At 47.6% G+C, this 10,819-nt stretch overlaps 1 protein-coding gene across 1 annotated transcript; it reads right to left on the reverse strand.

Moving 5' to 3' along the window:
- Nucleotides 1-1,344: 1,344 nt before the first annotated feature.
- LOC123092660 (peroxisomal nicotinamide adenine dinucleotide carrier) lies at nt 1,345-5,099 on the reverse strand. Its single transcript, XM_044514479.1, has 11 exons — nt 4,788-5,099; nt 4,606-4,683; nt 4,425-4,499; nt 4,166-4,296; nt 3,949-4,003; nt 3,734-3,850; nt 2,618-2,686; nt 2,433-2,540; nt 2,110-2,178; nt 1,967-2,021; nt 1,345-1,807 (listed from the first exon to the last, which is right to left on the reverse strand). The coding sequence occupies exons 1-11, from the start codon at nt 4,866-4,868 to the stop codon at nt 1,605-1,607; spliced, it is 1,041 nt and encodes a 346-aa protein (XP_044370414.1). The 5' UTR covers nt 4,869-5,099; the 3' UTR covers nt 1,345-1,604.
- Between the last annotated feature and the right edge of the window lie 5,720 nt (nt 5,100-10,819).

The following is a 10,819-nucleotide window of genomic DNA, read 5'->3' on the forward strand; positions in this document are numbered from 1 at the left end:
CTCCCCCCCCCTTCCCCGCAAAAAATCATGGGACGGGCCGATATACGGCACATGTTACAATGGTTATTTTGTGGGACGAACGGATTTGTAATATCTGCTAGAGTTGCTCTAAGAGCATCTACAACCTCAATTGTTAAATATGGTCGCTATACATCCGCGAACGCGTTCGGACGCGTCCACAGACACTAACTTGCACCGTCTATTTGTCCTCGCCCACAACCGCAGTCCTCAAATCGTCCAATCCCCAAATTCATACAAAGCATGCAACTACCTAGATCAACATTGCTATGTAGATCAGAATTACAAATATATAACACAATCCGACCCAAAAGACATGGTTCTTCAGAGGGAAAGGGGAGAGGTGCACCAGACACCGGATCTGCAGTGGCGCGAAGCGAGACGGCCCGCCACGCTCGGCCGCATTGCGTCAGCGGGCCACCGAGGATGGCGCGGAGCTCGAGCTCCCGCCAGTGTCCACCCACGAACGCTCAATGGTGATGTGGAGCGCTAGCTCCTCGTCATTCAGCGCCTCGCTACCGTAGTCGTCCTCCTTCAGGAGTCCGTTCGGATCGGCCTTCCTGCCGAAGTCACTGCGGGAGCCGGTCATGGTGGAGGGGAGGGGACGAAAAGGGAGGGGGAGGGACAGGAATGGGAGGAGACTGAGTGGAGCGGTCGAGTGTGGACAAAACTAGGGTTTTGTCCAATAGGTGGGGCATTTGTGGGTTCGTGGCGGGCGCTTTTGGGTGTCCCCATATCTGTCCCACATATGGGCTGAGTACGAGGAGTACCAGACAATCCAAAGCACAACCCAGCTGGGTGGCAAATTCCTGACTAAACAATGACCAGGCAGGCCGCCCGGCCGTTTGGGGCCAACATGGAGTGCCCGGTTGGAGATGCTCTAAAAATTGGGTTTTCCCCTGGTGACATTTAGGATAAAGATTTTTCATCCCAGAAAGACTTTGTTCAAAAAAATTTACACTTCTCTTATAAAAGAACAATGATTGAAACAAATTATTATGGGGGTCATGTCCTAACTTGCAATGTCTTATATAAGATTTTTGATAGATTTCAGACCAAGGTGGAAGAATACCCAAAAAGACAAGTAAATTCCATCTGGAGTTCTTTCTCCTATCAGGTAGTTAGTTTACACTTTAGTTTCCAAAGTCAGCTCTAGTCCCTAAAGTACCAGGCTCACTGCTCATTCACTGGTGTTATCGATAGTACTTTAAAATATCGATAAGCTGAAGTAATTGCTGATTTTCAGACATACTACAAGACATCCTTTCACGAAACAAACACAAGCTAAAGAAAACCAAGAGACCCGAGCACATGAGACAGTTGCAATTCTCACTACCAACTTATTTTTGATGTTCCAACGTTCCTGAATATATTTTACATTACATGAATGGCTTAAATATCCTATCCAATGTGTAGTTTATCCCAGTACCTACAAGAATCATAGTGGTCACCGTATAATCTCAAGTTTACATACCCATTGTGTCTACCATCTGTAACCTGATACCTCAGAGGCGAGCTCTTTTTGCCTACTCTGTTTGCAATTTATGATATATAATCAGCAACTAACACTTCTGCGCAGACCTAGATCATCTTGAGGGCTTTGAAGGCAACTTCTTTACCAGGCTGGTGTCACCGGTTACCAAGAATCGAGCACCTTTCACCAGCTCCTCCTTGATCATAAAAAGGAGAGCAGAAGCAAAAACACTCTGTACAATTTTTGTGCCCATTCCTTTATAAAGCCCTGATAAGCCTTCATAATGCATCATTTTTGTGATTGCATCAAATGTGCCTGAAAGGAAGACATCATGCAATGAAATAATTGATAGGAAGGTCAGTAATAACAAGAAATAATAACCGGAAGAGAAGTAAAAGACTTGATAGCAGAAAGAGGAACTGAAGCAACAGTACTGAATCATTTAAGAAAAACGAATGATGGCTGATCGTGTACCTTTGTAGCGATGCCTCTTGTCATCATCAATCATCTGCTTCGCCTGAAGTCTTGCCTGCAGCATAAGCATGGTTCAGTTTGACATACATGCACAAATATGCAGCGGAAAAATTGCACTTATATCTGCTGCACCAAATAATCACCTTCACAACTAGAAGAGGATATGTAACAAGAGTTGCACCCAGTTTTGCAACAGCTCCGAGAAGAAAAACCTGAGCATGTGTTTTCACGAAGGAGGTTAGCTGTTACGAATTTCCATAACATAGTTAACTAACAAAGAGATGCTAATATTAGAGGAGCACATCAAAATGCCAAAGTGCTTTCAACAAATCTTGTTGCCTTTTTATAGACTGGATATATATCATGAATGAACAAACTTCCAGGTATTCATAAGTTACCTTCAGGCCCCAGCAACAAACCTCCTAATAATCACTAAAAATAATTCACCAGAAAAGCTATAGCTTACTTCAATAGCAGTCAGTCCTTGAGCCCCTTTAAAATTAGAGGCACGTCTCTTCTTCAGCTTCTTAAGAAGAGTCTCATACAGCATGAACTGAATTGCGGGATTGCTGACCTAGTAGCAGGTAAAACGTGGTGAACCACCCTTGTAAGACCACTGAGCAATAGAAAGTGCGAAAAACAGAGACTTACCATAATAAGAGCTGGAATAACCCCTTTCCAGAAGCCAAACGCTCCAGCTTCCTTGTAAAGATCCTGAATCTGCAGATAGACTAAGTCAATCAGCCATACTTCAAACTAGTTCGTAACTGTAGCAGTTGAGAGCAGCTTTGAATTAAGACCACGTGTGAAATAACAGCCTTACATAAATAAATAAAAGACAACAACGAAAAGAAAATGAATTTGTTATGTGCCTTCATAAAGTAACATTATTGACCCCATTCTTCTAGTACATTGTTTATCTTGGTCCTGTAATGCTGACCGCAAGATGACTCCCAGGTCCTTCCATTCCGACATATGCAATTTCAAAATAGGAAGATTCCCCCCCCCCCCCCCCTAAGTTTAGCCCAAGCAAGTTATATTCCTTGCATTACAATCATAATTCAACATTTACAAGATTCAAAGAGTCGGCTCAGACCATGTTCCTTTTATCAAGCATACAAACCATATGCACTTTGTTGTATGATACGTGCAGCAACATAGCAATGATGTGAAGAATATATCATGTATCATTTCAGTGCTTACTGTTCAGCTAGTGAATCCTGACACCCTGTGGAACCCGGAACCTGATACTTATAAACAATTTAAGGCATTACCGATTCTCACCAGCTGGGCGCCTTCAAATAAAGGGCGGAGAAAGGGTGAATTTATCAGTTTGAAATCTTAGTGATTATAAGGATATATGTGTCTTGTTTCTAGATGGTAATCTTATAGGCTTCTAGCTGATGCCAAAGGTTGTGACTTAGCAAGAAATGACATACTAATGAATTATAATAAAAGAAACGTGGATGTGCATGAACTATCAGTTACAAGGTAAACATTCATATCCACGAAAATCCTCAAAAGATATTCAAGATGCAAAATAAATAGTACTCCCTCCGTCCGAAATATGTGTCGCTGACGGAGGGATTGCTTAATAGTAACATGAGCCCAGTCACAACCTTATAATCCCACAAACTACTTAATAGTAGCGTCACCTTTTCCCAATATGGTTAAGAACAAAACGTTAATCAGACATGTAGTAGTCAGCAAAATGTAATTGCATCCCTATTGTCTTATCCTAGAGGGAGAATGATCAGGGATACATACAACATTGATAGTTTTATGAGGGACATTTTCCACTGGGGCAGGTTGTAGAGCCTTATCAAGAGCAGATGTCAAACCCTGATCCTGAGGGCCTTGCTGTTTGTTTGCCTTTCTGTGAGTCTGCAGACAATAATAAATTAGTATTCAGGATATCAAATGATTTCCACTAAAGGCAGTTGACTGGGAAACACTGCTCCCAGAAACTGGCATTTCCTTACTTGCATTCGTGTGACAACAACCCAAATTGGGTTCGTGAGAAGTACATTAACGCATCTGCAAAAAGCAAACGTGCAGATTTGGAATCAAGAGCACAAAAGCTCATCATCACAGCCGAACCTTTTAGAACACACAGTATGAGCTTACAGTAATTAAGTCCAGGAAAAGACAATGCGAAAGCATGAGGTCAACAATATATGCACAAATAATTCGAATTACCCAGAAAGTGCAGCGACAGTGAGTGATTGGAACATCCCGACGGATCCATCCCCAATTCCTCTAATGGATCGCCGAAGGGATGCTGCCTCCGCCCTGCTCCGGAATATTTGGTAGAAGAAGTAGTAGACACCCTAATAGCACATCAATTTCATCAAGAAGCGTGTAAAGCATCTCAAAAACAAGGCTGGACTAAAATTCACAGGAAGAAGAAAAACAAGGCAGGCAGGTAGTAGGTGAATCGAGCAAGCAGCGAACGAACCTGAGAGGCCGCGGTGCCGACGAGCGAGGGCGCCAGGCCGCCGTAGAGTCGCTCCCACCCCTCGTTCTGCACCACCTACTAGAGCAGAAGAGGAGATCACGGAAGCATTAGACTCGGATCAGGGCAGATTACGCGTCAGCCCGGACGAAGAGGAGAAGGGGGTCGGGGGGAGGAGGAGGACCAGGCACAACTGGCGGACGGCGCCGTCCTTGAACGCCGGCTTGGAGGGGTCCCGCTCCGTCTGCTGCCGCGCGTTCACCTGCCGCGGAAACCCTTCCCCGTTCAGCACGCGGAAGCAGCAACAACAACAACAACAAAAGGCGGGCGAGCGAGCAATCTGGGGCGCGGGGAAGCGGGATGTACGGTCTGGAGGGGGTAGGTGAGGAGCTGGGCGACGATCCCGCCGCCGGCGCCGGCGAGGCCGTTGATCAGCGCGTCCGACATCTCCGCCCCGCCACCCCGGTGGATCGCCGCCGCGGCGCGGTGGGCTGCCCGAAGACCCGAGGCCCCCGCCGCCTCGGCCGCTGGTTGCTTGCCGGGCGTCGCTGGATTGCTGCCGTGGGAGTGGGAGAGACGGAGGAGGCGTGGTCTCCTCGGTTCGGTCCCGTGCTTTACTGGTACTGCCCTGCTTCCCCTTCAAGTTCAGACGTCTGCATAGTAGTACTGCCGCTCGTCAGCTCGTGTCCCTCCGCCCACCATTTTAAACCGCCAGTTGCTGTTTAATAAACACGTTTTTTAAACCGAATTAAATCGAATTGATCAAGTGAGTTCTCCAACTGCTACCGTATCACCAATCGAATTGATCCCGAATTAAATCGAATTGAGCTCTGAAACAGTATCGGGGATAGCAAAATGGGTCTCGTGTAAAAAATGTATATGCGGGCATCGTTTTAGTTTTTCTCTTTGCTTATTCAATTCAATTTAGGTTTCGTTCCGGTGAATTTGAGTTGATTGATGGGGAGTGGCGAGAGGAGTTCGCGCTTTGCACGAGGAGAATATCTCACGCCTTGGCATCTTACCAGGAAAGCGCAGTCTGTACATTTCACAAGTGAAGGCCGGACAGCGATGCTTTGCTTTGTTTCCCACGCCAACGGCTCAACACACAGCCAGATGTTTTGATGTTTGTTTCGTCGGCTTCCATTCAGGCATGGATGCCCGAATATACTGCTTCAGTTGACTTTTTTCCAGTCGTCCTGAATGCATCTTTAGAGCAGCTCCAACGTCCGACCCTCAAACCTTCCGCAACCTCCTGATCATGCTTTCGAACCGCGAAAGTCATCCAACGTTTATGGTCCGCGGGACGGTCCGGACATGATTTTTCTCGCAAACCGAAGACAAAAGTGCGAAGGTTTGCAGGAGTCCGGACTGATCCCAAGCCTGCTACTGACCGTCCTGACCCAACAACCCCCCCCCCCTCTCCCATGCTCACATCTCGGCTTGCGCCAGCTACCCGCATTCATGCAACTGTAGAGCGCGCCGCTCCGCATTGAAGGCGGCTCAGGACGGACGCGACCTCTCACTGCCTCCGCCATTAAAGCGGCGCGTCGGCCGAGGGTGCCACCCGCTGCACGTCCAGCTGAACACGCCTCCTCTCCACATTCATGCGCCTCCTTCGTCACTCTTCTGATGGCTTCCGAAGAGTAGTTCTCCGTCATACAGGCCAGCGGGGTGGTCCGCCGAGCCGGCCGGATACGAGCGAGGCAGCTCGCTTCTCCACCTACCTCGCCTGACCCAACGAAGCAAGTTGTCGCCCCAAGCCGGCGCGTGGTTCAGCAAATCGCCGCTCCAGGCCCACTCGATGAGGAGTGGCGAGTTGCTCCACGTCGACACGGCGGGGAGCACGACGACACGGGTGTCATCGCTGCCGTCAACGATGTCGCGTCGTACCGCGCCTCCCGTGCGTGTGACCGTGCCTCCCGTGCATGCAATCGCGCCATGCAATCAGAGATAGAAGCCGGGTGCGCGGAGAGCGACGAGTCGGTGACCAGTGCCTCCGCGTCCGCCGCCATCATCGAGGAGAAGTAGAACACGAGAGGGCGCCGCCGCTTGGGTCCCATGAAGGCCACCGCCAAGGCGACGCCGGCGTACACAACCGATGCCTTGCCCGGTTCTTCTCTTGCGAGGACCTCCGTCAATCCCACATGGGCTCCACAGAAGCGGAGGCGCCGCCTTCCCCTCCCGGTGAAGCGTCAACCGAGGGTTCCACTCCGATGAGCAGTGGGGAAGCGAGCCGTCCTTTGTGCTAAAGCATATACCTATGGGGCTCCCGCCAGTCCGGTGATCGGGTTGTCGGACATCTGGAAGACAAAAGGGTCCATGGGTGGCCATTTAGATTAGGTATTATTATACCTCCAGAGCTGGACTAGCACCGCTTATTTGATGTAAATGTACTGAAATCCATCATGTTCATATGAAAATCCGGCATTTTTATAAGAAATTCGTCATGTTTATATGAAATCCGGCTGTGTTTACACTAATTTTGTCCGGTTGGTTCAAATTGTTGTGAAAATGTATGCGGCTATGGTTCAATGGCGTCCTCTCGCATCCTGTTCGCGGACTGGTCCCTCCTGTCCGTGAATGGATGGGGGGGTGCGGGTTGCCGTTGGAGATGCCGGATTATCCTGGTCAAGCTGATAGTTGGGGACTTAGTTCTCAATGTTATCAGCGTGTATGCCCCGCAAGTAGGCCATAGTGAGAACACCAAGAGGGAGTTCCGGTAAGGCCCGAAAGACATAGTTAGGAGTGTACCGAATGGTGAGAAGCTCTTCATAGGAGGAGACCTTAATGGCCACGTGGGTGCATCTAACACAAGTTTTGAAGGGGTTCATGGGGGCTTTGGCTATGGCATCAGGAATCAAGAAGGAGAAGATGTCTTAAGCTTTGCTCTAGCCTACGACATGATTGTAGCTAACACCCTCTTTAGAAAGAGAGAATCACATCTGGTGACTTTTAGTAGTGGCCAACACTCTAGCCAGATTGATTTCATCCTCTCAAGAAGAGAAGATAGGCATGCATGCCTAGATTGTAAGGTGATACCTGGAAAAAGTGTTGTACCTCAACATAAGCTGGTGGTTGCTAACTTCCGCTTTTGGATTTGTGTCCAGCAGGATAAGCATGCCAAAGTCGCTAGAACGAAGTGGTGGAAGCTCAAGGGGGAGGTAGCTCAGGCGTTCAAGGAGAGGGTCATTAAGGAGGGCCCTTGGGAGGAAGGACGGGATGCGGACAATACATGGATGAAGATGGCGACTTGCATTCGTAAGGTAGCCTCGAAGGAGTTTGGAGTGTCCAGGGGAAGGTGAAGTGAGGATAAGGATAGCTGGTGGTGAATGATGATGTCCAGAAGGAGATTAAAGAGAAGAAAGATTATTTCAGACGGCTATACCTGGATAGGAGTGCAGACAAAATAGAGAACTACAAGATGGCGAAGAAGGCCGCAAAGCGAGCTATCAGTGAAGCAATGGGTCGGCCGCATGAGGACCTCTACCAACGGTTAGGCACGAAGGAAGGCGAAAGGGACATCTATAAGATGGCCAAGATCCGAGAGAGGAAGACGAGGGATATTGGCCAAGTCAAATGCATCAAGGACGGGGCAGACCAATTCCTGGTGAAGGAAGAGGATATTAAGCATAGATGGAGGGAGTACTTCGACAAGCTGTTCAATGGGGAGAATGAGAGTTCTACGATTGGACTGGATGACTCCTTTGATGAGATCAGCACGCGTTTTGGGCGGCGAATCCAGGAGTTTGAGGTCAAGGAGGCTTTAAAAAAGGATGAAAGGAGGCAAGGCGATGGCCCCTAATTGTATCACCATTGAGGTGTGGAAAGGCCTCGGGGACATAGCGATAGTATGGCTAACTAAGCTTTTCAACCTCATTTTTCGGGAAAACAAGATGCCAGAAGAATGGAGACGGAGTATATTAGTACCAATCTTCAAGAACAAGGGGGGTGTTCAGAGTTGTACTAATTACCCTGGAATTAAACTGACGAGCCATACAATGAAGCTATGAGAGAGAGTCACTGAGCACCAATTAAGAAGAATGACAAGCGTGACCAAAAATCAATTTGGTTTCATGCCTGGGAGGTCGACCATGGAAGCCATTTTCTTGGTACGACAACTTATGGAGAGATACAAGGAGCAAAAGGAGGACTTGCATATGGTGTTTATTTGACCTGGGGAAGGCATATGATAAGATACCGCGGAATGTCATGTGGTGGGCCTTGGAGAAACACAAAGTCCCAGCAAAGTACATTACCCTCATCAAGGACATGTACGATAATGTTGTGACAAGTGTTCGAACAAGTGATGCGACACTGATGACTTCCCAATTAAGATAGGACTGCATCAGGGGTCAGCTTTGAGCCCTTATCTTTTTGCCTTGGTGATGGATGGGGTCACAAGGGATATACAAGGAGATATCCCATGGTGTATCCTCTTTGCGGATGATGTGGTGCTAGTTGATGATTGTCGGACGGGGGTAAATAGGAAGTTAGAGTTATGGAGACAAACCTTGGAATCAAAAGGGTTTAGGCTTAGTAGAACTAAAACCAAGTACGTGATGTGCGGTTTCATTACTACTAGGTGTGAGGAGGAGGAGGTTAGCCTTGATGGGCAGGTGGTGCCTCAGAAGGACACCTTTCAATATTTGGGGTCAATGGTGCAAGAGGGTGGAGGCATTGATGAAGATGTGAACCATCGAATCAAAGCCGGATGGATGAAGTGGCGCCAAGCTTCTGGCATTCTTTATGACAAGAGAGTGCCAGAAAAGCTTAAAGGCAAGTTCTACAGGACGACGGTTGGACCCGCAATGTTGTATGGTGCTGAGTGTTTGCCGACTAAAAGGCGACATGTTCAACAGTTAGGTGTGGCGGAGATGCGTATGTTGAGATGGATGTGTGACCACACGAGGAACGATCGAGTGATGAATGATGATATACGAGATAGAGTTGGGGTAGCACCAATTGAAGAGAAGCCTGTCAAACATCATCTGAGATGGTTTGGGCATATTCAGCGTAGGCTGCCAGGAGCTCCAACGCATAGTGGACGGCTAAAGCGTGCAAAGAATGTCAAGAGAGGTCCGGGTAGACCGAATTTGACATGGGAGGAGTCCGTTAAGAGAGACCTTAAGGAATGGAGTATCTCCAAAGAACTAGCTATGGACAGGGATGTGTGGAAGCTTGCTATCCATGTGCCAGAGCCATGAATTGGTCGCGAGATCTTATGGGTTTCACCTCTAGCCTACCCCAACTTGTTTGGGACTAAAGGCTTTGTTATTGTTGTCGCCATTGGAGATGCCCTTAGATGCATATAACAAAAGAGACAGCCAGTTAATCACACGGTTCATCATCGGACAACAAAAGAGATGGCTATTTCGCCATCGTACAACTAGATATACTATGATTTTAACTAAGAATGAGGGCATGATTCGCCGCTTTCACTTTCCCTTCCCCTTATCATCTTTGGGGCAAGGGTAGTACATGGAAAGACAACATAGGGGGCGAGGGAAGACGGCGTAGGGATCTGTCAGAGTCGGAGGAGCTGCCATCGAAGGAGGATGAGGAGCATGAGACCCCGGCGAGACGTCATGCGATGGGACTTGCTATGTAGGAGGCGACATGCTTTGTCGACGGCCGCAACTTTCTCAGCCATGCCCTCCTCGAACACTTCGATCCCCTCCAGCAATGCCTTCTAGTTCTTGCGATGACGGGCGTCCGTCTTCATGAAGGTCAACGACCAGCACAAGACCTCACGAAGGACCTGGTTGTCGTTAGCTTGCGTTTATTTTCCCCTTGAAGAAGAAAGGGTGATGCAACAAAGTAGCATAAGTATTTCCCTCAGTTTGAGAACCAAGGTATCAATCCAGTAGGAGACAACGCACAAGACACCAAATACCTGCATAAACAATCAACAACTTGCACCCAACACGATAAAGGGGTTGTCAATCCCTTCACGGTCACTTGCAATAGTGAGATATGATAGAGATAGATAATCGGTAAAGTAAATATTTTTGGTATTTTTGGTTTATAGATCGGAAAGTAAAAGATTGCAAAATACTAGATTAGAAACTAGTATGATGTAAAAGAGATTCAATATAATGGAAAAGAGACCCGGGGCCATAGGTTTCACTAGTGGCTTCTCTCAAGCTAGCAAATATACGGTGGGTGAACAAACTACTGCCGAGCAATTGATAGAAAAGTGCATAGTTATGATGATATCTAAGGCAATGATCATGAACATAGGCATCGCGTCCGTGTCAAGTAGACCGAAATGATTCTGCATCTACAATTATTACTCCACACATCGACCGACTCCTGCGTGCATCTAGAGTATTAAGTCCATAAAGAACAGAGTAACGCATTAAGTAAGATGACATGATGTAGAGGAATTAACTCAAGCA

Source organism: Triticum aestivum, chromosome 4B (genome assembly GCF_018294505.1).
Source record: "Triticum aestivum cultivar Chinese Spring chromosome 4B, IWGSC CS RefSeq v2.1, whole genome shotgun sequence".
NCBI lineage: Eukaryota > Viridiplantae > Streptophyta > Magnoliopsida > Poales > Poaceae > Triticum > Triticum aestivum.

Excerpts from the sequence above, each read along its gene's own strand:
- LOC123092660 (XM_044514479.1), bottom strand. The coding sequence starts at position 4,868 with ATGTCGGACGCGCTGATCAACGGCCTCGCCGGCGCCGGCGGCGGGATC. Across the intron at positions 3,851-3,948 it reads TTGTTGTCACACGAATGCAA|ACTCACAGAAAGGCAAACAA; the intron begins GTAAGGAAATGC and ends TATTGTCTGCAG. Across the intron at positions 2,541-2,617 it reads TTATTCCAGCTCTTATTATG|GTCAGCAATCCCGCAATTCA; the intron begins GTAAGTCTCTGT and ends ACCTGCTACTAG.